The sequence below is a fragment of the Taudactylus pleione genome, unplaced genomic scaffold (genome assembly GCF_031769625.1).
Source record: "Taudactylus pleione unplaced genomic scaffold, aTauple2 ptg000372l, whole genome shotgun sequence".
NCBI classification, from domain to species: Eukaryota; Metazoa; Chordata; class Amphibia; order Anura; family Myobatrachidae; genus Taudactylus; species Taudactylus pleione.
Genome location: NW_028284773.1, coordinates 10,360,493 through 10,387,165, shown reverse-complemented (window position 1 = coordinate 10,387,165; position 26,673 = coordinate 10,360,493). Strand labels below are relative to the sequence as shown.

The window sequence follows — 26,673 nt, the reverse complement described above, 5'->3', positions numbered from 1 at the left end:
TATTAATTTGCAGTGTCTATAAATCATTCAGATCTATTCATGTGTTTTTAACAGTTTCTATCTAGACAATATCAGTCTTGCTTTATTGCTGTGTTCTTTACCTTCAGTACGTGTGCTCTTGTGTGTTGTAGATACTAGGGCAGTGGTTAGGGAACAGGGGTAAATTACCCCACATGGGGTAAAAATGAAATTCCTGGGGGTAATGGATGGACAGCCGGGCATGCATATGAATCATTCTATAATATAGAATGATTCATATGCATGCCCGGCTGTGCTGCAGGGAGGCTCTAAGCTCAACGCCCACTGAGATGTTATTACCAGCGGACACCCGGCTCCTTCCCTGGAGCACCGCGTTAGCCGGAGGCTGGAGTTCTCTTCTGAACTCCAGCTTCCGCCTCTCTCCATGCGCACTATGGGAGAGACGTCATGACGTCTCTCCCATAGTTCCGAGGAGCCACCGGGCGGACTGGACGGCGGCGGATGCAGGAGCGGGGATTAAGGTAAGTGGGGTTTTTTGTACAAGCGGCACTACAGGGGCATTATATGGGTGCACTACTTCAGGGGCATTATATGGGGGCACTATTACAGGGGCATAACTATGGGGGCACTACTACAGGGGCATTATATGGGGGCACTACTATATGATTTCCTTCCTTTCAAATCAAGAGGGTAACATCGGCATATCTAAATATATTTTGGGGTAAAAGGTAAAAAAGTTCCCTGATCCCTGTACTAGGGAGATACAATGTTACGTGCAGTTTTGATATATTGTTCCCTTCTTAGTGTCCACAGAGGGGAGTATTTATCTTCCATGTAGCAAAAATTCTCTCCCTTAGCGGCTTCTATACAGTGTAATACCACAGCTTTCATAAAATGCTTGGTTTCTTCTATAGTGATTAATCTTATGTATTTTAGTATTTACATTAATATACTTCAAATGACATATAGATTTTTTTGGTCATTGCTCAGTTTCCCTTAATAATTAATCATATGGGTGATATTTTCCTTATTGGCTAATGGCAAGCAAAAGATCCTCCCTCCTGCTCTGGCAAACCTTATTGAGGATGTGGCAGCCCCTCCCTCATTAGCTTACTAATAAGTAGCTCACTATACAGAAGTTACATCCTGACAAAAAGGCCCAATGCAACAGGAAGCAGTATACTCTGATTTTTAGGCAGATCAGGAAAATTGCTAATCTACAGTACAAAATGGAAAGATTGAATTTTATTATTATTATTATTATTATTATTATTATTATTATTATTACCATTTGTCAAGTAAAAAATATTGTGAACAAACACACAAGTTACGGTACTCTTACACAGCCACAAATTTCTAAAATAATACAGAAGGTACACATAAACGTGCATTCATTTTTACTCTAACTTAATATACATTCATATGTATAGGAAGAGTGGATGAGCTTATATATACTTATATATCTATTATTTATACATATAAATAGTATTTAGAAAAGACACTCAAAAGAGCCTTTAAAATATAACTTATCGTATGAAAAATAAATTTTGGCCCGTCATAGTTAATGAGAGGTCCAGGAACTGAGTTCCTGGTTGTTCCTGCTGAAAAAATAGCACTGTATATATATATATATATATATATATATATATACATATATATATATATATATATATATATATATATTACAAAAAATGCCCTTATTTTGCGCCAAAGGATAGAAATACAAGCAGCACCTCTAATTGAACCCCTGTTAGTGGGGACAAAATTTCAAACACACAGAAATGTATTTAGAGGGCGCATAGACCAATTGTTGTTTTATAGTTAAGAATCTTTCAGCAATGTAAACATTGTGCCATTAGAATGTCCAATTGAGATGTATACTCTGATTCTTAGGTTACTTCTCCTTTCTAAACTGTATTTAGAAGTAGACTTCCAAGTATTTGATGAATCTATAGATCCTGGATGAACTTTCTACAAAAGACCCTCTCACCAGAAAACACCCAAAGAATGGCACAATGGCCAACCATTAGATGAAATAGACAAATATTTTATTAAAAAGTTTTTGCCTTATGTAATAAATTTAATAACATTAAAATGCTTATACAGTTAATTCTCCATTGTCTTAACATAGGGGGATAATGATAATTTTCTGCCTTTACACTCAATGTGCTCTGCACTTGCAGTTTTGGACTGCGACCAGAGCACACCACAAATTAAGAGTGCAGCTTGTCCATTATAACGAATACAGTTTGCAAGTTCCTTTGTGGATCTTATATAACCTTCAAGTTTTGGATTGTTACAGCCCTGAAGAAGTCCTAAGGGATGAAATGCATCAGGTGTGACCCATTTGTCAGAAGGGAGGAACCTGCTTTAATTAAGATCTGGCACATTATGGGTAAAGGCAGAAAATTAAGTAAGCATTTTAATGTTATAAATTTTATGTCATAAGATAAAAACTTTTTAATAAAATATTTGTCTATTTCATCTAATGGTTGGCCATTCTTTGGGTGTTTTCTGGTGAGAGGTTCTTTAGGATCTATAGATTCAACTATCAAATGAGAAACAAATTATAAAATCACATACCTGGAGAGCTTGGGGCTGGAGTTGACAATGTGGAGGAAGTAGTTGGGATCTTGGTGGACAAGGTAGATATACTAGTCGAAGCAGTGGTAATTGTGGTTGGACTGGACAGTGTAGTGGAGGTTGGTGTGGATGGTGTAGTGGTGGTAGAACTTGGATTTGATAAGGTAGTGGAGGTAGAAGATGGTGTAGGTGGCTTAGGGATGATAGAAGTTAAATGTGATAGCGTTGTAGAGGTAAAGATTTCTGTGGGTGGGATATGAGTGTTAGATGTTTGATATGACAGGATTGTAGAGGTAGAGGATGGTGTAGATGATATAATCGTGGTAGTAGTTGGATTTGATAATGTAGAGGGTGGTGTAGGTGGTATAGGGGTGGTAGATGGATTTGATAAGGTAGTGGAGGTAGAGGATAGTGTGGGTGGGATTGTTGTGGAAGATCTTGTAGTGGATGATATGGTGGAAGTAGACGTTGTGGTGAGATCAGGTGGTGCAGTTGTAGAACCTATAGATACAAAAAAATTGTTATAAAACCTTTTTATTGTGATAAAAATATATAATAAAAAGAAGATAAAAAGATAATAATGTGGGTACTTTATACAGTTAGAGCTAGCAAATTCTGCATGACAAATACATAATTTGAGTGACTGAATGAGATGTTGGTGTAATGCTGAGATACATTATGCAGACACACCAACATGACCACCTTACAGACATTTGCCTGTTTCAATATTTCCCATTTATTTTATTTTTTTATTTTACAGCTATAATGATTTCATTTAGTTGTAAGTCTTACATCCATATATTTATTCAGTGCATGTACAGTGATTCAAGGAAACATAAGTGTTTTGGGACGAGACCTGGGTGGTGACAGTGTGAGCGCTCATAACCGCCCTGACTTATGGGAGTCTCCTGGGAGTGTTATGGGTGTGTACCAAAGCTCTGTGCTATTTTCAGTTATACACATGGCAAGAGGAAGCCTGTTTCTGCCAGATCTCTTGCACCTAGCTTGGGGCTGGTGTAAGTGCCCATGTTACTGATGGCAGTGGTGGCAGCTGGAGTAACATCAGTGGGTGGCACAGCTTCACGCTTGCAGAGACACCGATCTTAGCATGCAACTCAGAATCACCTCCATTGTGCTTATTATAAAAAGTAAAGATATGAAGTTATAGTCTGAGGTGTCTACATGTGTGAAGGGTGGGCTCGGCATTCAGCTTACACATATGACTTGCTTTATGCCTCAATACATAGTAAAACCAAGGTGTAAAGGAAATGTATTCACTTTGGGATGGAGACATATGTCTATGACACATCAAAGTAGTAATTTGGCACATATGTCTATGGCAAGGAAAATGGCTGAAATGAAAATGCTGTTTATTTAAAATAAGCTAAGAACAACAAAATAAGCTAAATTATGTAGTATGAAAGGAACTTTACCACCTACTAGTCGGAGACAGTTACACTGCCCTCTATTCCCTACAGCAGTCCTTGGGGTCCCAGTATCTACTGACTGAGACAAGTCAACTTCTTCTACAGGAGAGCTAAATGTTCTGTCACAAGGATTCCAGCCAGCAGTGCTGCAAATTTGGGGCCCTGGGCCACTATGCAATCTGAATTAATGGGTCTCCTCAATACTTTCTATATTTGCTGAAGAACTGCAGCAAATGCATTCTAAAACATTGTGAGACATCACCATGCATGTGATATTTTTGAACAGAAAAACCAACAACCTTCCTCACACTAGCCATGATTAAGTGTAAGCCTTTTGGTGTTTTTGCACTGTACAGACAGGACTCATTATGGCCATGTGTACTGACTACAAGGCAATGATTCAATGGTTCTTATCCCTTGGATGTCAGTGATAACACTATGGACAGCAGCTGGCATCTGTGCGACTGCACCGTAAAAGTTATTGGAGCAGATTCCTGATTAATATGTCTATTATACTAATCGAGACTGCTGGCTGTCTGTGTTTGTGCCCATGCATCGAATCCTTGTCTATATGGCTTCTCTACAGAATTCAAAAGGGGGAGATAAAGAAGACTCTTTACTAGGGGCACTCATAGTATTATTGAATAGATTAACACTTAACTAATAATAAAGATAAGGTTAAAATATCTTAACTAGAGATGTGAGCCGGCCCCCATGTTTTAGTTTTGGTTATTGATCTGTATCACCTTCGTGTTTTGGATCTGGACTTTATTTTGCCAAAACAGCCCTTGCGTGTTTTGGTTTTGGTTTTGGATCTGCATTTTTTTCTAAAAAGCACGAAAACAGCTGAAATCACATAATTTTGGCCTGTTTTGTTCCTACAGTCTTATTAACCTCAATAACATTTATTTCCAGTCAATTTTGACCACCTCACAGCTCACTATATTGATTTTATCCAGTTTAGGCCAAAAGGTTGCATCGAGCTAGCTGGCTGACTAAGCTAAGCGACAGCAGTGAGTGGCACACACATGTGGCAGTTCAGCTAAATAAACTATATGACCCCATAGGAAGTTTAAAAAGCAAGAATGTTTTCATTAATCAAGAACTAGGTCAGAGGCCCGAGGAAGTTGGAGTATGTTTATGGACTGAAGACAGGACGGAAGGTTTGATTCGTTTGGAAATGTATTTATTTAATGTTTTGACTCTGAAGAAAATGTATGAGGGAGGATCAATGTAGGATCAAATTATTCAGTTCTAGAGATGCGGTGGCCTTGCTTTTGGAGGTGCTGCTAAATAGTACAAACTGTAAAGAGATGTTTACTTTGTGCTCAGGGAGGTTGTTAGGGATAATGGGACCAAGACTTGTTCTTTACATCAGAGGAAAGCAGCCTGTAGCTCTCCGGCTGAACTACAACTCCCAGCATTCGTTCAGTTTGCCGGGCCTGCTGGAAGTTATTTGTCAACAACAAGTGGCATGCCTCGGTTTACCTCAGCCTGCTTTACACACGGTATGTACCATGTAAATATGTTTGTATGTGACCAATATACACAACAAAGATTTGTATTAAATTTATTGCACTTTATTGCACACATCCTGGCAGGAAGATGCTCTGTGCCTGTGTATATCTACATCAGGGGTGCAACTAGGGGGGGGCTAGAGGTGCACGTGCACCGGGTGCCAAAATGCAGGGGGTGAAAAAGGGCTGACTCACGGTGGCTTGGGGGCTGCAGATTCAGAAAACGGCCATTAAAAAATGGCCGCCGCCAAGGAGGAGACAAATGCTAGAGGTCCTTACTGGACCTCTAGTGTCTGTCTCCTCCTTGGTGGTGGATATTTTTGGATGGCCATTTTCAGCAGATTCCATGTGGTCTAGCCGTCCGCATGGACTCTGCTGAAAACGGCCATCCAAAAATGGCCACCGCCAAGGAGGAGACAGACACTACTGGACCTCTAGTGTCTGTTAGGCCAGCACAAGTGCTGGTAGAAGGTGCTGAAAGCTGCATCTTCTCCCTTGAAACCCCCTGGCAACGAGCATGAAACCCCCTGGCAACGAGCATAAAATTCCATGGCAACGAGCATGAAACCTCCTGGCAACGAGCATGAAACCACCTGTCAACGAGCATGGAACCCCCTGGCAACAAGCATGTATGTGTCACTATACCAGGGACGTTTGACTAGTGCACTGCCTTATGGAGGAGCAAGGACAAAATCCAGGTACGGGAAGGGAGGGGGCGCAAAATTGCTGTCTTGCACCGGGTGACAGATATCCTAGTTTCGGCCCTGTCTACATTATCCAGTTATTCCTATAAAAGAGTGTTTTTCTCCTTTTTTTGGATTCCTACTGTCTGACTCTAGTGAACACCATTCAGTGACACTTTATCTGTCATCCATTGTATATTTATTCATTTATAAGTGGGTTTATCAGAATTATATAACTCACACCTCAGATACCCAACAATTGGCACCTTTTATAGGAGGAATATCCTGTGCAGAATTCATTCCCTGTTTTCTACAGAATTGTAAGCACTGTGCTCATATCTGCAAGCATGCTCCATGTATAAACCTTCTGCAAATTTATTACTGTTGGGTGCATACGCGTTATCTATTATTCTGTACTTATTAACACCAATATCATTGAAGTTAAAAATAATATATGCTGTATATAATATTATCATATCATTTTTGGTGATTTGAAAGATACTTTTACAATATATCTATCTTACGTACATGAATTATTGCACTCCTATGTAAAAGATTATATATGTTCATAACATGTTGAATGGTAAAGCCAGGTTAGTTTGGTAACTTTTTCTTAAAATTTTGAACACTTGGGGTGGGATGTACTAACAGCGAAAATGCGGCAAAACCCCAAAAAATGCAGTTTTCAGTTTTTCAGTTTTATCGCATTCCGCAAATGTACCCGATGGGTAACGCCACCTTCAGGTGGTGTTACCCAATAGAAGCCTATGGGCTTCTTATTGGGATGCTCCCCTTTAAGAGGGATTCAATCGGATCCCTCCCATCACCCCCCAAGGCCAGCCTCCTTTTGCACATGCGCAGAAGGACGCCACAGTGACTTCTGGGTGTTAAACTCGGAAGATACTCTGTCCGGGGCCATCGCAAAGGACACCTCTTATCGGGAGAGCTGTCCTTTTGTGATATTCTTGGTACATACCATGGTAATGAACTGCGGTATGTACCCGAAGTCAGGGGGGATGTACCACATCGCAGATGAGATGCTTAGTACATCCCGCCCTTGGAGGCACAGTCTTAATAAATCTTGATAAAAATTTTAGACAGCAGCAAAGACATACACAGATTCTCACTGTATGATGTATGCTAAATTAAAATTAGAAAAAGGAATAAAACAATGAAATACAACTGAATAACTTACCAATACAATATCCAGGGACAAGAGAGATATCATCTATGGCAACATCACTGCGATAGGTTTCACCTCTGACACCATCAATGAATATCTGTGAGAAGAGGACATAACTTTAATTGGGAAACATAATCGTCTGGATAACAGTCAATTTTGAACAGAAAGACGTGTCTTGATATGCAGATTAAATTATGATTCTAGTTTATTGACAATAATAAATATTTATGTACACATCTTTGATGACCTTCAAAATCCAGACTATTAAAAAAACATCAGTACTTGCAGTTTCCTTAAGGGGATTCCAAGTGTGTTAAGCATATATCATTATTTACAAGAAAAACAAATATAGAGCCAAGCCAACAAAAAAATGTAAATACCAAATCACTTGCCTGACTAATGTCACTGCTACTGTCTTGTAGGAAAATCTCTTCTAAATGCCATACATCCCCATAATTGCCTTGTACACTGCCAACAGTTTCCAAACCATCTGCTGTTAATACATAGACCACCAGTTCCATGTACTCGGCGTCTCCGTACATGTGGTACCAGAATCGTAAGCACTGGCTTCCAGAGAAACAAGTCTCAGGACTCTCCAGCCTTGCAGTATCTCCTTCATTTGACAATTGACTATCAATGTAGAGGTAGTAACCATCTGGAATATTAGAATAATTACATAGAGAGATTGAGGTTGTTGGAAATAAACCATTCATATCATTCCAGTGAAATCTTATCTTATTTGTAAGAGTGCGTAGCAGCCTTTTACCTCGTGTTGTGTGGTCAGAGGAAGGTCCTGTTGAATCAGACGGTGTTGGGCCTTTCCAGCGTATCCAGTCCAATTTATCCATGTGTGATTGCTTCCAGTTACACAATCCAGTATCAAAATTACAGTCTATGCGACATTCATCTGCAAGTGAGACATACAGATAAACATAAATCATTACAGATAAGATAAATGAGAGTTAAGGATTTGTTTCTACGTGTAATCTTGTTACATTTATTTGCATTGAATGTAACAAGGTTTGGAAGAACTCTGAATGCACGTTTTAAAATATGCTAGTATATCACTCATCTAATAAAACACACAATAATATTAGATAACAGATCCATTTGACGGTCTAAGATTCATATCAACTCCAATTCTCGCCAACACAACTTCCTTCAAGCTGTGAGTTCATCGCAACAGTACAGCATAGCAAATAGTCAGATACCTTCCACTGGAATCAGTAACCACTTAGGGCCTGAAACTGAGTTACATGCAATGTCAATGTCGCATTTGAGCAATAATTTTCTAATGTGCATGCATCTAAGTCACACTGCTCATGCATCCAGAGTCAGCACCCATAGAGTCGCAGTTACGATTGAGACACACAGACTCAGAAATGTTATGAAAATATATTGGCGTTCCAGGGCAGTGACCGGGAGGTGACGGGGAGGTGGCTAAGCAGACGCACTTATATGGTGCATGTTATGGGCGTGTTATGGGAGAGTCACAGGCGTGATGCTGAAGTAGTTGCGAACCCAGATGCATAATTGTGTACATTGGAAGCCATACTCTGACATAGAATCTGCACCTAGCATGGGCCTGGAGCAAGTTTTTATGGGTCAACTGATGGCTGCATCTACAGATACGCCAATCTGTATTCAAGCATCTAAAGACACTGAAAGTGGGCATCTCAGTTCTTGCATATGCAGACGCACGGTTGTACACCAGGGAAGAACTTGTAGCGGTATTTGCTATAAACTGTTATTACCTTTAATTTGGGATAGAAAGCAGTAGCCACAGCCACAAGGTTTTTTTTTATTCATCCTATATTTTGTTGCATTTTAAGTTCAGGTGCCGGCATTTACAGGTCAAGCATAAAAACAAATGTTTAACATTCGGTATGATTTACCTCCGGCCGCATGGCCAGCGGTTCAAATCCCGACAGCGGCGGCCAGACAGAGGAGGAAATCCCAATCGTCCTAAAGGTAAGTATAAACTAACCTAATTCTACCCCTTAACCCTAACCTTACCCCCCTGTGCCTAACCCTAATCCCCCCTCTAAGTGCCTAAACCTAACCCCCCTTTCCCGCTGCCTAAACCTAAATCCCACGGGGGGTGCCTAACCCTAACCTCCCCCCTGGGGGTGCCTAACTCTAATCCCCCCTTCCCCTAGCCTGACCCTAACCTCCCGGGGGGTGCCTAACCCTAAGTCCCCCCTGAGAGCCCTAAACCTAACCCCCCACCCCCCACCCCGCGCGGCTGTCCGTGCTCGGCGCTCGGCATCTCTTCGATCGGGATGGCGGGCGCCGGTCTCCCGGCATCGGTAAAATGACAGGCATCTACATTTAGATGCCTGTCATTTAACCCTCGCCGGGATTAAGTAGTCGGGAAGCCGGCGGTCGGCATTGCGTCCACCGGCTTCCTGAACGTATACCAAATGTTTAATATGAAATCTCTTTACCTCTTGTGGTTGACCCTGTGGTTGTCTTAACTGCAGTTGGGCTGGGAGATGTTGTCGTTTTTATAGCTGATGATAAAACAAAACATAATAGTACCAGGTTACTCCGATCCTTCACACCAATAAAATAACTGTTATTTTGATTTATTTAAAATATGAATGTTTTGCTGCAAAGCAGGTTCAGGTGCCGGCATTAAAAGGTAAAGTATAAAAACAAATGTTTAATATGACATCTCTTTACCTCTTGTGGTTGACTCTGTGGTTGTCTTAACTGGAGTTGGGCTGGGAGATGTTGTCGTTTTTATAGCTGATGATAAAACAAAACAAAATAGTACCAGGTAACGCCGATTGTTCACGCCAATAAAATAACTGTGATTTTTGCTTTATTTAAAATCAGAATAAAAGATATCAGAACGTACCACAGATTGTATCTTTTTTCCAGTCTCCTAGAGACACTCCAATTCCCTCACATGCTGCTGCATAAAATTCCAATGAACTGCAGAGATAGTCATCATTGCCACCGGTGGCACACTGGTCATACACACAGCTTTCAAAGTAATGGTAAGGAGAAATATATGGGTGGCACGCTGCAAATGGGCCATTGGGAAGTTTTATTATTGCACAATCAGCCTCAGCCTCTTGTTCTATGGAGGGAGTGCAGGTCGGTGGTGGGGGAGGAGTAGAGTCACATCTAGAAATACAAAGATATATATATTGATATATAATTTATTTATCCATCTAAAGGTTGCAGAAAAGTATGCAATTTAATATAGCAATTTGCTATAAAATAGTGAGTACATACATGATCATGTTTTAGTTATGGCTAGACCACCATGAGTCACAGCTCATCACTATAAGGTGCAATGTGTAACATATTGGCACTCAGTAAATCGAAAACTGTAATCAGCATGAAGGCATTTTTCTACATATATAATTCATTGCAGCTTATCTTTTTTTATATCAACTTTATCTGCCCTATATACATAATTTCAACAATAAAAATTACTCACGGCCATCCATCGTCAGGGACTCGCCAGCTGTTTCCAAAGTCATTCACATCAGTGACAATGCTGCCATCAGGTTTCATGAAGTCATCAAGATGGTTATCATTGTAGGTGCCGCACAAGCCACACAATGCTCCTTTGTAGTTCTCATTCACTCTAACAAATAGCTCATGATCCCCATTGAATTGAATCTGGAGTCCAAAGTTGGTATTAACTATAACATACTGACCACTCCTTATAATGCTTATGCCAGACACATTAGCAGGAAGAGTTACTAAAACATTGTTAACCTGAAAAAGAAAGGTTGGAAATGTAAATTCATCTCTCTAAAAGCAAAATCATAACATAACTGTAACCAAATCTGAAAATTCAGTCTAAAATGGAATGGCATCCAATGTACTGTGTTGCTTAACATGGATTATTCCACATCTACCATGATCCAGCAATGCTCCAACTTCTCCTACCAGTGACATGTTGTTGATCAGTTACTCACTTCCTGAATAATGCCCACTTTGGCGTAAAGAGAATATCATCACTCTATGGCACACATCCTGTACCTACCAAATCAGGTGAAATGCCATAAACAAAGTAACTCTTTTTTGGTATTACTGTTTCATTTACAGTATACCACATAGAAGTGCTTGGTATTAGCTTAAAGTATCCTGTCACCTACACACTAAGGACCTCATTCAGAGTCGGTCGAAGCGGCCGCACGGTCGTACGGGAAAAGGGGCCGGATATGTAAATGATTCCCTCGCAAGTTGTGTCCCTAATTTCGGATCGGTAGCTGGCCGACCAAGGGGAGGAAGCGGCTGGAATACAAAAAAATACGCCCCCTTCTCGTACGCATTACACGTCATCTCCGGGCATATAAGGATTAATCGAGACCATCGGGAACCATCGGAACTGGTCGTAGAGCTTAAGGTCGACCATACCCTCTCTTAAGCTCTACGATCATGTCAGTGTAAAAACCTCCCATGTGCCATGACGCTACTTTGTTAATTATGCACTCCCATAAACCGTATGCACTCCCATAAAACGCTGTTCACATAATTAGGCACGCCTGCCTTCGGATCTCCACTCCCCCGTTTTCAAGCACCTTCCCCTGTTACCACCCACAAACGCCTCCATCTCCCACTCAAACTACCGACCTGGCTGTGTTCAAGGAGAGAGAAATTTTTGATCGTAGCGGCTAGTTTGCGCACGCGCATTGCGAACTTTACGCATGCGCAGTATAGCGAACATTGGTGGCGTACGACCATGCGGTGGCTTCGACCGACTCTGAATAAGGTCCAAAGTGCTGTATAAACAAAAATTTTGTGGCCGGAATCAAAATTCATGAGAATGAAGCTTATGAATTGATTTGACATGATTGTATGATGTCACTAGTTCGTAGGCATGTGGTAGGCTGCACTCTTGTGTAGTCCAAAAAATGACTGCCTCCGCTGTGTGTAAGAAACAGTTACACCTACTTTATTTAACTCAGTAGTTATCAGTACTACTAGTAATATAACAGGTCTAATCTATGTGTATTGAAATTCATTGCAATGCCCACAAGTCTCCATGCTGATAAGCCAATAGATTCAATTTAGAAATATCTTTTATGGGAGGGCTTTAAAAAATAATAATTAGAAAACAACAATTTTTGTATATATAAATAAATCATATAGCCATAAATAAAATATTTCCATGATAATGGGTAAACAGTGTAAATACACAAAACACAAATGTCAGTGGTTAAAGTTACTGTATGCTACAAAGAGAATATATTTTACTACTAACATGAACACTAGTTAACCATGTCACTTACATGCACTATATTGTTCTTCTCTATAAAGATGTGTACTCCATCCACAGTGATAGCAACAGAATTAATTGCGGTCCAGCTTGGGTTACCCCTGTGTTCATTACGTGTGGTGACACTAAAGCTGTGTGATGTGTTAGCACACGTCTCAGTCACAGTGTAGTTACAAGCTCCTTGGAAGTGGTGAAGTGTACCATCAAATGTGGCATAATGGGGGTCTCCATAAATGTGGCAGATTGCTGTGCTTGATGGGTGGCAACCTAAAAGTCCATCTTGAACCTTGCATATTTCATTTGCTGCACAGGATATTGCAGTACAGGACAAAATGTTGTGACCCAGGCATGTACAGCTACTCTCACAGTTTTCCTCAATGAATGTATCTTGTGCCTAGAAACAAAAAAAATTCTAATTACAGACCCATCACATCACATCATGGAGAACATATTAGCTTGAGATATATGTTGTCACTTACATTATAATACTTGTCGTTATGCCAGCAGCCACAGTCTGAGGCAGAAATACAGGTTCCACCACTGAGGACATAACCTTCCTCACATTCACATCCTTCCACACATGGAGAACTGCATTTCTCTGGGGCGTGAGGGTCCAGGCAAGTTGCTGGGCAGGCAGTCATACAATCACTGTAGTGGCTGTTATTTGGACACGTAGGACCTCCTGTAATGTGCATCATAACAAATTTACATATTTCATAATGTATCTTATACTCAAATAAAGAGAACTTTTGCTAAGTGGTACCTACCGCAAGATGTAACATTCCTCCAGTCTGGAATGGTGACTCCTTGTTGTTGACAGGCATCAGCATAAGCTTCTAATGCACCACACAAAACACTTCTATTTCCATCCAATGCGCATAGATCAAACACACAACTCTCAAAGAAGCTCTCAGGAGCCACTACGGAGTGACATGCTTTAAAGAGACCATCGCTTGTTAGTAATCCACAGAAGGCATCACTTTCATACAAGTTCTCATTTTCTGGAGGACATAATGGGAGCGGAGGTGGAGTTGGTTGAATTGTACAGGATGGATCATCCTTATCATACACCACCCAGCTGTTCCCTAGTTCATTAGAGTTCTGGGCCAGTTGTCCATTTGGCATAATAAAGTCATCCTGCCTGTGGTCATTGTAGTTCCCACACATTCCACATGTCTCATTAGCATATGTATTGGGTATCTTCACTTCCACTGAATGGTCATTGTCATAGGAAACTTTAAGTTGGAAATCAGTCTCTAGTACTACATATCTCCCACTCACTTGTACTGTCACTGCGCCACCATCCAGGATTACTGGTAGATTGTTCCAAATGTCATTAACCTGCAAAGGCATTGAAGATATAATGTATGGTGAAATCAATACCTAAAAGTAAAACTTGGTGTTTGAAAGTAAAATGCACAAACAAATATATATGTGCAACAACAATATAATAAGTTATATCTTACCAATACACGAGATTTCTCTTTTCTCAGTATATGTACTCTATAACCATAGACTTTAACATATACTTTCTGCACAAAGGACACAGATGGATTTCCTCGATGCTCATTCTTTGCTTCTACATCAAAGTAAGGCAGAGATGAGGAGTTGCTGCATAATTTGGACAGAGTGTAAGTGCACAGACCCATGAAATGATGTGTTTGTTTGTCAAAGGTTTCATAGTGAGGGTCATTGTGGACCCTACAAAGACCATATGTGAGGTGTTTACAGACAGGAACTCCATTTGTTACTGAACAGTACTGGTTACTCGGGCATGAGCCACTGCTGCAGACTAAGCTACTTCCTGTAGAGGGACATCTGCATTTTGTAGAGCAAGTATTGTCTGCCCAGAACTCAGAGCCTACAGGGTAATGCTTATCATTTTCCCAGCATCCACAATGGAGACTTGGCACACACTTCTTGTCATACAGGACGTATCCCGGGTCACAGATACACGACTCAGTGCAGGGCAGATTACAGCTAGTTGGAGATCCTGGATTGACACAAGTAGCAGGACAGGCTGATCCACACTGTTCCCAATGACTGTTTGCTGGACACTTCAGGGCTGTAAATATAGACAAAACAGACATAAATGGAACAACTTTCATGTATGCAATTCTAGGTTGTAATTGCCTGTCCTGCTTGCATTATAGTCATCTGTGCTTCTGCTGGTTTTGAAGGGGTGTTGTGGTAGAGGTACATAAATCATGATTCAGGACCCACACTTGGGTATGAAATTCTGTTTTTGGTGTCTTTTTTTGTCAGATAAACAACAACATTGAGAACTGCCTCATTTAGGGTTCCAGAATAATGGAAATCTTATAGAAATATAGGATTTTAAAAATTCTAAAATTCTGCGCTTCTGAACATGTTTATGATGAAATGTAAAAAAGTTATTAATAGCCGTCTTTGGCTAGTAAAAGCATTGCTCTTTTAAATGTAGGTCATAAACATAATTGGAAGCTCCGGGTTTTAGAAGCCCATGCTTAGTAAATAAACCACAAACTTTATTGGCAGAATTAAAAAAAAAACCTGCGGTTCCATCTACATGTCCTGTTTATGTCTGTTAGCTTTTAGGAGTAGGAGATTTTATTTTATGACTGTTCTTTAACATTTCTGTTATTTTAGATGTAAGGCCTAACAAAAACAAAATGCATGCATTCTCTCATTTGTTTTGCTCTTTACAACACTGATATTTAGGGGAAGAGTCACACGCAGAGTGACAGCAGTTGTAAGCAGCTGCGGAAGCCTGATTTACTACTTTATGCTAATGTGATTAGCCAATCAACGTATGCTGGGGTATGTGCGTGTGCAAGCGCGAAACTGGTGCCGTCCATTATTTTTACGCCAACATCCGCAACTGTCATCATTAGTATCTGCACTTATACCAGGCTGCCCATCCCTTTTGATACACTCCCACAGGTCAGGGCTGTTATGTGGGAATGCATTGTCACTGGCCAGTTTATGCCCTGAATAGCCCTATTACACGGAAAGACAGATCTGGCCATGTCCCTTCTGATAGAGAACCGGGCAGACATACGCAAAGATGTGTAAATTCGGATCGGCACATGCGCTGTAAGCAAAAACACACCGTTTGCATATGTGCAACTCAGAATTAGCTCCTTGGGGTCTCAGAGTACAGCTCCTATGACACTTCGAGTCTTAGCTAAAAAAAAAGTTGAATACCACTTTTTTTGGGCACACATACTGGCTTGCAATATATTTCTACATTTTATGGATTGGTGAAAATCCCTCCTGCACTTAGGGGTATATTTACTAAATAGCAAACAATAAACAACAATATACAGTAGCCTATGGCGCTAATAAAGATGGTAATAAAATAAATATATAATCAGTACATAAAGTAAATAAATAAACAAATACATAAATGATTAAGCAATTTGGACAAATTCTTGCTGCCATTGAAAAATGGTCGCAAACCAGGAAACTCAAAGTATAGACATAAGTGTAGTGGGTATGTCTAAATATTGGATTTAAAAAAATCACAAATATGCCAACCTAAAATATTTTAAGTATTTAATTAGACAACAATGATATATATAAAAATATATATTTAGTTATGACAGTCACATTTTTATAAAAAAAAAACATCTCTGAAAATAAGATACTTTATCAGCCAGAAATTGTAACTATTTGTGCAAAGTCCCTTGTATACTAGAATAATGTACCAACAGAAAGTGGTAACTATAAGCACAAAGGCCCTCATTCAGAGGCGGTCGCAAGAAGCGATCACTCTCTCTGAATGAGGGCGGCCGCTTGATTTTTTAAGTGCGGCCTCATGGTCACTAGCTAAGCTGTGGGTTACCACCCACAGCTTTAGCGACCAACCAGGGTGATGGTCACGATGGTCAAGACCATCGCGACCATCGGGGCTTGCGACGAGACCCTAAGGTTGGGTCTCGGCAACCGCAAGCCCCAGGGAGCTTCCTGTTCTGATCGAGCAGGAAGCTCCCCACTGACATCACTGCTGATTTCAGTGCGGCCGCCCACAAAACGGCAGGCGTTCCTTAAGGAACGCCTCCGTTTGTGAAACCACCCCCCGCCACGCCTACAAAACGGGGCGAGCTGTCGATCAACATCGACAGCCGCCCTTTTTGTAGTGTGCTCCAGGGCGAGAGAATTTCTCTCCTTGCTCCGGGGCTTGCGCGCGCGCAGTGCGGCCGCTGCGCGTGCGCAGGGCCTAAACATCGACCCGGTTGCTCAGCACTTGCGACCGGGTCTGAATGAGGGCCAAACTCTCTTGTATACGTAATTGTTATAAACGGACAAAAGTGCCAAGTGAAAGTCCAATTTATAATGAGATAAAATACTGCTTTTTATTGTCTCTTTGCAAATCCTCTCCTGAAAATCCTCTATCACTCTGAATGCCACATATTTAGTAAATCCACTGTGGGCACAAGTAGATTGTTCTGGGGAACACTTGAAGGTAATGGCAGTGGCGTAACTAGGGGGGGTCGAGCAGGGCTTGTCACTGTGGTCAGTGTAGTGCTGACCATATGGTAACAAACACACAGTAACAACCACACAGCTGGCGGATGTGTGTTTGTTTTAATTAGCAGCCAATGAAAGTCAGACAGACTCTCATTGACTGCTGCGGCCACTGCCGGAGCCAGGCTGGAGCTCACTCATGAGCTGCATCTTCTGGCTCTTGCAGTGGGTGATGGGAGAGACGTCATGACGTGCCTCTTATAATGCAGAGCGGGCCGGCCCGGAAGGACGGAGGAGTAGACATTGGCGGGATCAGGAGCCAGAGCAGGGATACAGGTATTTTTTTTTTCTTTTTGTTACGTGTGTGTCTGCACTGCATAGGTGGGGGACTACTGGGGGCACTGCATTAGGGGGGACCACTACTGGGGGCACTACTGAGGGGGCACTACTGGGGGTGAACTACTCCTGGGGCACTGCATCGTGGGACCACTACTGGGGGCACTGCATAGGGGGGGACTACTACTGGAGGTACTATATAAAGGGCACTACTGGGGGCAGTGCATAGGGGGGACCACTACTGGGGGCACTGCATAGGGGAGGACTACTACTGGGGACACTTTATAAGGGGCACTGCATAGGGGGTGCCACTACTGGGGGCACTGCATAGGGAGGACTACTACTAGGGGCATTATATAAGGGGCTTACTACTGGGGGCACAAGGGGCACTGCACAGGAGGGACCACTACTGTGGGCACTGAATAGGGATAACCACTACAGGGGGAATTTTATAAGGGGGACTGCATAGGGGAGATCACTACTGGGGGCCTGCATAAGGGGGACCACTACTGGGGGCACTGTATAAGGGGACCACTACTGGGGGAACTGTATAAGGGGGAACACTACATGGGGCGCATGACTGTAGACTCTGGGCATTAGAGTCTACTGGCGTGGCCCTGCACTCAGGAGCTCATTCAGACCTGGATGCTAAGCTGCGCTCTCACGCAGCTAAAAGGGGCCTGGTATGCAAATGCAGCGATCGCACTGTGTGGTGTAAGGACACCATACCAGAGTATAAAGTCGCCCACCTTTCTTTCTTAGCACACGTCATCTCCAGGAAGTGTGTGATTAATCTGTAACATCGAGAGCCATCGGAGCTGCACGCAGCGCTTGAGGTAAACCTTACCCCACCGCAAGCACTGTGATCACTGCAGACTGAAACACAACCAAGGGACTTGTGCAATGGGACTTCTTTGCTAATTATGCACACCCCTAAAATGCCATTTAGACGCCCAGACATGCCTGCATTCGCACATCCACTCCCCCATTTACAGGCACCTTCCCCTGATACCACCCACAAACGGCGCTGTCTCAATTCCAGACATCAATGAGTGACTCGCGCATGCGTATATTGCCGCATACGCATGCGCATACATGCGATAATCACCCATAGCGTGCATACCCAGCTTATCGAACGGGTCTGAATCGGGCTCTCAGTGCGCTTCTGGACGCCGGAGAGAGAGGAGGGGGCCCTGGATAGAGAGCGGCGTTTCCTCTCTTGAAACACCTTTGCCACCCCACCAACTTATATACCAGCCCTCTACAGTCAGTGACGTCTGCCTTTGCCGAATCGGGTGGTAAATCAGACACAGATAAGCTATATTCTGCACTAATTTGAATTTTATGTTTTGGGTAGAATTAAGATTTATGATCAGAGAACTACAAAAAACTGAGCTCGCCAAGCCTATGGGCCTGATTTAGCTTGAATCGCAGTTGGTAATACGCATGCAACCGGTCAAATGTTGCGTTCTGCACATGCGTACGCATTGCAATGCGTGTGCGTGAACCGACCACTGCAATCACAGAGGCTACTCAGACCCCTCGCAGAGTGATTGTTCGGAAGCACCGTTTGTGGGTGCAGACGGGGGGGTGGTCGGGGAAATGCAGGCGTGTCAGTGTGCCATACACAGCCTGAGGTCTCATAACATGCATGGAAGTTAGCAATTTCTGAGTAAAGTCAGGGCTTGTGCAACTGTGCGTGAAGTTGCGATGGTACTCGATTATACCGATGGTTTTGTTATTCTGCTAAACATTACAAGTGTGTGTAAGGTAAAGTGGGCGTCTTTAAGTTGTGCTGAGTTTGCATTGTGATCACAGTGGATTAGCTTGCTATCGCAGTTGAATTGCGATCCGTATGAATCAGGCCCTATGTCAGCAGCAATCAATAAAATATAGCCGGTATTTTGTTTTGATTATGCAAGTATGTTTCACGATTAGCAAATTTCATGCTACATGGTCTCCTTGACTCAACTATTATTAAGCCCCCACTCACCTCTCAATCTCATGGATGGTTTGCTATATATGAAGCTCTTCTGGTAAAGCCGACTGGGAACCCTTCCAACCTATTTATCCCTTTTCTTTCCTTCCCATTTTCTCTCCTAATCTCACTTTTTCTATTACAAGACATCTATTCAGATCTAACCCCAGCCGATACTGTATATGACTACAGATTAAAGCACCAACCCTTTTGAAAAGCAATATGTTGCCACCAAACAAACACATTCATTTGAAAAATTCTCAATAAATTAAACTTAAAAGAAAAAAAAAAAATAAAAAGTAACATAACATTCTATCCACTCCAGTTATTTGACCAAATAAAATTATTAATTGCACATCAATTTATAAGGATAACTTGACACTGCAAGCTGTTAAAAAAATGCTTATGATCTACTTACGACAGAAAGTGTCATTTCTCCATGGTTTAACTGTGACTCCATGAGATTGACAGGACTGGGCATAGGACTGAAGGCTGTCACATAGGGCATCAGGATCCAGGTGCAATTCGCACAGGTCATAAACACAATTATTAAAATATACCAAAGGATCTATGACATCATGGCAGTCTTTAAATGGACCATCCAGTGCAGTGATTATTCCACAGAAGCTGTTGCTGGCAATGGCGTCTTGCTCATCATCAGTACAAACTGGTTGGTTATCTTCTCCTGGAGAGCAACTTCAAGGAAGAATGGTAGAATTAGTATGTACTGTACAGTAGGTACTGTATAGTGATAGAATTAGAATATCAAGTGTACTCTAAAGTAAGCCATTACTGGAATCCATAGACCAGTTTCTGCCCCTGGTAAACAACACAAAAGACTTTTATGTTTTAAAAACACTCAATTATAACTGTGAAAACAAACTGCCCTTCCCAGTCATGGAACAAAAAGGAATAGTGAATTTTTACAATAATCAAGGAATAGACTGGTATTCCATTTTGACTATTTTTCATCATGATACTTGGCGATACGCATGATGCATCACATTTGCATCCAATGGATCCCGCCACTCTTTGCGTGCATGCCGGCGTTAATTACACCAGTATGCATGAACCAAAATGCAAAGGACAGCTCTCCTTTGTGAGTGAGGAACTTCTGGGTCTATGACCCAGAAGTCCCACTGATGTCAATCTGTGCATGTGCAGAAATACATATGTGCTGCAGGGGGTGCTGGGAGGGATCTGATTGGTTCCTTCTCACATCACTCTGTAAAGAGAAGCCCATAGACTTCTATAGAGTAACACCATCTGAAATATCCACCACATCCAAGGCTTGATGCATATGAGAAATTTGGTCAAGCCCACGAATACTGCATTTTTAGGGGTTTGACCGCATTTCTCACATTGCTGCATCCCTCCCACTGTCATTTATTTTGGTCTGGCAAATAAATTACTGATAGCAGGATATCCAAGCGTGTTTATTTATAAACAAGCTGAAAATAAAATACTATAAATGCAAGCAAACAAAAGTAGTAATTGCTCATATGAATGAAAATTACTGCATTAATCATGTAATGTGCACATTCCCCTCAAACCATGGTCTATGTAAAGAAATGTTAGTCTTAAAGATAAATGCTATCCAAAAGTAAAAAAACAAATCTGGAGTGACGATTACCATAACAGTACCGGAGCTTACATATTTATTTGTATTCAGATGTAATTACCTGGTGTCATTGTTCACCTGCCAACTGTTACCAAGGCTGTTAGAGTCTGGCTCTAATTCTCCATCTGGGTTTAAGAAGTCGTCTCTCTGGTTTCCATTGAAATTTCCACAGATCCCACACACTTTATTTGCATAGCTGCCTGGTACAGTCACAACCACTCTATGGTTTCCATCAAATCTCACACTGAGACCAAATGCTGTTGTGACCAGGACGTCATGTCCACTAAGGAAGATGTTAACACCTGGAGATAGGGCTGCCGGTAATATCACAAGGTTTCCATCCACCTGTATTCACAAATGGGACATAAGAAGGTGTTGATAGTAAACAAGAGTAAAATGAATGTGGTTAATGATATGGAAACGTCAAACATTTCTTCTGAAACATGTAACAGTATTTTTCTCTCTTAATTGAGAACAACCTGCAGACTGACCTTAACCACTTTGTTCTTCTCCAGTGTGATCCTGTATCCGTGCACATCCACATTGACAAACTTTACATAGGACACTCTGGTGTTGCCTCCCCTGTGCTCATTGGCTGCTTCCACATTGAAGTCGGTCAGATGTCCGTCAGCTTCACAGAGCTTAGATAGAGTGTATGTGCAGGTCCCCATAAAGTGATGGACTTGGTTATCAAAGGTGTAATAATGAGGGTCTCCATTTACCTCACAGGATCCTGTGAATATATACAGTAGACAGATTAATTTCCTACAGTAGGTCTATATATTCCTAATTACTGGTAAATAAAGTCGCACTAGTGTACTGACTTTGAGATGTTTAACTAAGCCAAAGGGATAAATACTAATAAACTCTTAAATATACTGTAACCTGTAATATTGTACTAGGTGTGATGAGACAGTAATCAAACAATCAAGTTTAAATCATAATTAAAGTCAAGATTTGATTTCAATCAGTAATCTCTTCTGTTCTTGTACTGTAAGCTATATATATATATATATATATATATATATATATATAAATATAACGAACTGTATAGGTGGCACTCCCATGTGCTGTGAACAATGTTCCAGGTGCCCTCCGGAGATGCTCCACAGCGGGGGCTCCAATATACAAACACACCGGCGGCACTCTGTGTAAATAAAGACTCAGACCAGCAGGCAGGATAACAGCAATGTTTCGATGTTGTTACATCGTCATCGAAACATTGATGTTATCCTGCCTGCCGGTCTGAGTCTTTATTTACACAGAGTGCCGCCGGTGTGATTGTATATATATATATATATATATATATATACAGATTAATAAAATTCATAATGTGAGAGGAATTTTACTGTGTATGAGCAATGGAGATTATTGACACGTACAGTACAGTACACGGTTTCCTTCATTTCTCACTGCTTCATTCAGCAAGCTCATACAAGAAATATTGTGTCACAGTAATTATTCTCCTGTACATATATGTGTATGTTAGAGTACCTATATTCATAAAGAAAGTGCACTCTTTCTTTCTATACAATCAGCACTGCTTGGGTGCAGAATAACCAGATTACATAGGGGCCTGTTTATCACATAATATTTGTATGATAGCCAGGTGTTTTTTGGGGGGCAACTGCAAATATTAAGTATCCCGTGGATATGTTTATGGAGGCCCAGCAGATATGGAAAATATCTACTGCGATCACCCATTTTAGGTCGCAGGGTATGCTTAATTGCGGAATTTGCCAAGCTCCTGACTTGGCCCCAGTATCTAATGTTACATAGGCTACAGTCAACTGAGTTTACCGGTAGAGGGATCCGTAGGGGCCCTGAAGGAAAAGTGAAGTGATCACATCAGACACTCTGGGAGGTGTAGAGTCATTTTCTTTAAATTTTGCATCTTATTTGCATCATAGATGCAGCAAAACACCACTCAAAGTGTACTATAGATGCTGGGCTGCGACTTTAACTACACTGGAATCAGTTTTAATCACGTAAAAAGTCGCAAATGAAGCACATTGGAACTTGGTGTGATTCAGACTCAGTCACACATAGATGTACAAATGTCGCCCATGAAATTGATCAATGCAATCTAGCAAAGTAGTTCTGCCGCTTCCAGTTCTTTATGTGCGAATAAGATGCACTTTGAGAGAAAAAGACAATTGGCACACCGAGAGGGGCTGTTTAGCGCAACTGAAGCCACAGTGTATGAGGACACATCTGTATAATAATGTCATATTGTGACATTTCCACAAACTATGCTATGACAAATCAAAGACAAAATATTGATGAATATTGTTCAGTTTTGTCATATTATTCAGTTATTTTAATATATCAAAATACAAAATATATGTACTGTAAATATAATCTGTAAGTTAAATATAGATGCAGAGAATTATTGCATTTACACACATTATTGATGATAGAACATAGTTGGTGTGCAGTGCAGTTTGAGCTCAGCAACCAAATACCATATAAAATAGAGAACCATATGTGGTGCAATGGTTTGCTTGTTGCCTCACAGCACTGAGGTCTTTGGTTTGAGTAGAACCAAGGTCATATCACATTGGAATTTGTATGTTCTCCGGGATTCCTCTATGTACTCCAGTTTTATCCAACAGTCAAAAAACATAAGGATGGGTTATCTGACTTTTGAATATTGGCTGCTATGAGTTTACAAGGATGGAAAATCAATTTGCCAAGGATAAATAATATTAATGTAGATATTGGTATAAATAGCTTACCTTCTTTTCCACATTGATATATCAATATTTATTTACATATGATCTACTTCTGATACATTTATAGTATGCAAAAATGAAATAAAGAGTTTACCTGGCGCTATAGATGGCACTGTGGGTGGCACTATTGTGGTAGTGGTGGTTATGGTCACTGGCACACAGGTCTTAGTTCCATCTTGTACTTTGCATACTTCATTGGGAGCACAGGACTGCTGCCTACAGCTCATCTGGTTATTTCCTATACACGTACAGTAACTCTCACATTCCCCCTCCCAGAATTCATCATTTTTCTGCAATAAAAATTAGAACATATTTAAACTAACGGGATAAACTACAAATCTAATTGCTACTGTAGAATTATCAACAAGCACATTATATTACCAATATAACTGTACTCCCTATGTTAAATACTCATTTGTGATCCACAGTCATTAGTCTGACAATACAAGTGTCACTCTATGATAATATTTTACATTTGTTGTAACATTTATTTATCTTTTGTCTAATATAATGATTAATTGGTAACATAAGCTTTGAAAAATAATACCAACCTGGTAGTAATTGCCATCATAAAAGCATCCACAATCACTGACTGAAACACAATTGCTGCCACTGAGCACAAAGCCATCATCACATTCACAGCCATCGGTACACGGCTTATTGCAGTTGTTTGGTGCATCCTGGTGCAGGCATGTAGCTGGGCAGGCATTGGTGCATACGTTATAGTGACTGTTAGCAGGACATGGGATGGCTGTGTAACAAAGAGAGAAATGAGTCACATATTTAATAAAAAGAATACTAGATATCTAAATATACATGTTTACATTTATTACTATAATTATTTTCTAATCACAATAATATAGCAATTTATATTGGCAGTGGTTAACATAAAGGATATATTATTGCATGTATTGTTCAAACGCAATATTATTTAGCTGACATACAGCATATATGCTTTAGCAAAAACATGGAAAAAATGCAACATTCCTTTTTCTATCACTTTTCCAAGTACATACTTTTGAATAAACTATATCTTGTGTACTGTAAACAGATTTGTGTTGCTTAGATTTTCCAGTTTAATATATAATATCTAATGCCATAATCCATGCACAGACTAGATGGCTAGGTATCCAAGAAAAAATATCTATTTTTCCAACATAAAGGTAGCTTTATCATCATAATACACATTTTTTTGTTCATGTTTAATGAACTAATAAATAATCTGTTGTAGTTCTCTCCATACATGTTCTGCAAGCACTGGAGTATACTTACGACAAAACGTAGGGTTGCGCCAAGCAATGGTAACTCCTGCTCTTTGACAGGCATCGGCATAGGCTTCTATGGCTGTACACAAAACACCATCACCAAGTACACACAGATCAAACACACAGCTCTCAAAGAAGCGGTCTGGGTTGATGACTGAATGACAGGCCAGGAAGGGACCATCTTTATTTGTTAGTAAACCACAAAATGCATCGCTTCCATAGAGGGCCTCATTATCTGGAGGGCATGGTGGGGGAGGTGTAGGGACAATTGTGTTGCATAATGGATCATCATCTTCCACCTTCCAGCTGTTTCCAAGCTGATTAGTGTTCTGTGCTAGTTGTCCATTAGGCATCAAGAAGTCATCATTTTGGAGACCATTTAAGTTGCCGCATATTCCACAGGTCTGGTTGAAATACGTAGTCGGAACCTTCACATTAACTGTATGATCATTGTCATAAGAGACTGAGAGATGGAAATCCGTCTCTAGAATAACATATCTACCACTTCTTGTCACTACCAGGGATCCATTCACCAAGCTTATTGGTAGATTTGTCCAAACACCATTTACCTAATAAACAGCAATGAGTGCACTGTGTTAGATCAAATGTACTCAACAATAGACATTTTCATTATAACAGGTAAAGGATTTTGGTAAACTTACCAAAACACGACCAGGCTGATTCCTAACAATTGTTATTGTATGCTCATAAACGTCTACCATAACTTTCTGTATATAAGATACTGTTGGATTCCCACGGTGCTCGTTCTTTGCTTCAATGTTAAATTTTGGCAGAGAAGTGTCATTGGTGCAAAGCTTGGACAGGGTGTAGGTGCATATTCCCATAAAATGATGCACAACTTTATCAAACGTGGTGTAGTGAGGGTCACCATAGATATCACAGTTACCGTATGTGAGACCATAACAGTCAGGAACTCCATTCATTATGCCACAGTATTTGTCAGATGGACATGAAGCAGAATTACAGATTACGCTGCCGCCTGCTGAGGGACATCTGCATCTTCTAGAGCAAGTGTCGTCTGTCCAGAACTCAGAGCCTACAGGATAATGTTTACCATCTTCCCAACATCCACACTGGCTACTTGGAACACACTTCTTATCATACAGGACGTATCCTGAGTCACAAACACATCCCTCAGTACAAGGAAGATTACAATTAGATGGTGATCCTGGACTGACACAAGTAGCAGGACAGGCTGTTCCACATGGCTCATAATGACTGTTGGCTGGACACTTCATGGCTGTAAGTAAGGTAATAAGCAGATTTTGAAAAAAAATTTAATAGCACAGCATAATTTACATGCTTTGTTGTATTTCTTCTCTTAAAGTAATGGCGATTATAATGATGAAGGAAACACATTGAACTTAAAAATATTTTAGACATTGAATAAAGGCAAGTTTCATTATAATAAAGTTTGTATTAGTATATATATTTTACAAGTTAATGTTTTACTGTATGTTGAACTTTTAGCATCGTTATGGAAGTGAGTGGAAAAAATATACATATTTCATTAAAGTAGCAATTATCTGTTTATTACGCTAGTAAATTAAATATTGCTCTGTATATCCCTCAACACTTAGCTCACATTAGAGTGGCATGGTATGCACATAGTGAGAGTGGTGATACATTAACATACCAATACAATTGTATT

At 40.7% G+C, this 26,673-nt stretch overlaps 1 protein-coding gene across 1 annotated transcript in view; it reads right to left on the bottom strand.

Annotated features, from left to right (window-relative positions):
* LOC148508277 (IgGFc-binding protein-like) overlaps positions 1-26,673 on the bottom strand; it is a 175,951-nt gene that overhangs the window by 121,491 nt on the left and 27,787 nt on the right. Inside the window, exons 11-29 of the mRNA XM_088444705.1 lie at positions 25,664-26,262; positions 25,009-25,570; positions 24,288-24,487; positions 23,831-24,026; positions 21,493-21,734; positions 21,063-21,346; positions 19,799-20,076; positions 14,084-14,682; positions 13,385-13,958; positions 13,097-13,308; positions 12,631-13,011; positions 10,827-11,110; positions 10,236-10,507; positions 10,058-10,123; positions 9,820-9,885; positions 8,139-8,279; positions 7,765-8,027; positions 7,385-7,469; positions 2,563-3,063 (exon numbers count right to left, since the gene is read on the bottom strand). Coding sequence (XP_088300831.1) covers positions 2,563-3,063; positions 7,385-7,469; positions 7,765-8,027; positions 8,139-8,279; positions 9,820-9,885; positions 10,058-10,123; positions 10,236-10,507; positions 10,827-11,110; positions 12,631-13,011; positions 13,097-13,308; positions 13,385-13,958; positions 14,084-14,682; positions 19,799-20,076; positions 21,063-21,346; positions 21,493-21,734; positions 23,831-24,026; positions 24,288-24,487; positions 25,009-25,570; positions 25,664-26,262 — 5,805 coding nt within the window. The remainder of the gene's footprint in view (positions 1-2,562; positions 3,064-7,384; positions 7,470-7,764; positions 8,028-8,138; positions 8,280-9,819; positions 9,886-10,057; positions 10,124-10,235; positions 10,508-10,826; positions 11,111-12,630; positions 13,012-13,096; positions 13,309-13,384; positions 13,959-14,083; positions 14,683-19,798; positions 20,077-21,062; positions 21,347-21,492; positions 21,735-23,830; positions 24,027-24,287; positions 24,488-25,008; positions 25,571-25,663; positions 26,263-26,673) is intronic.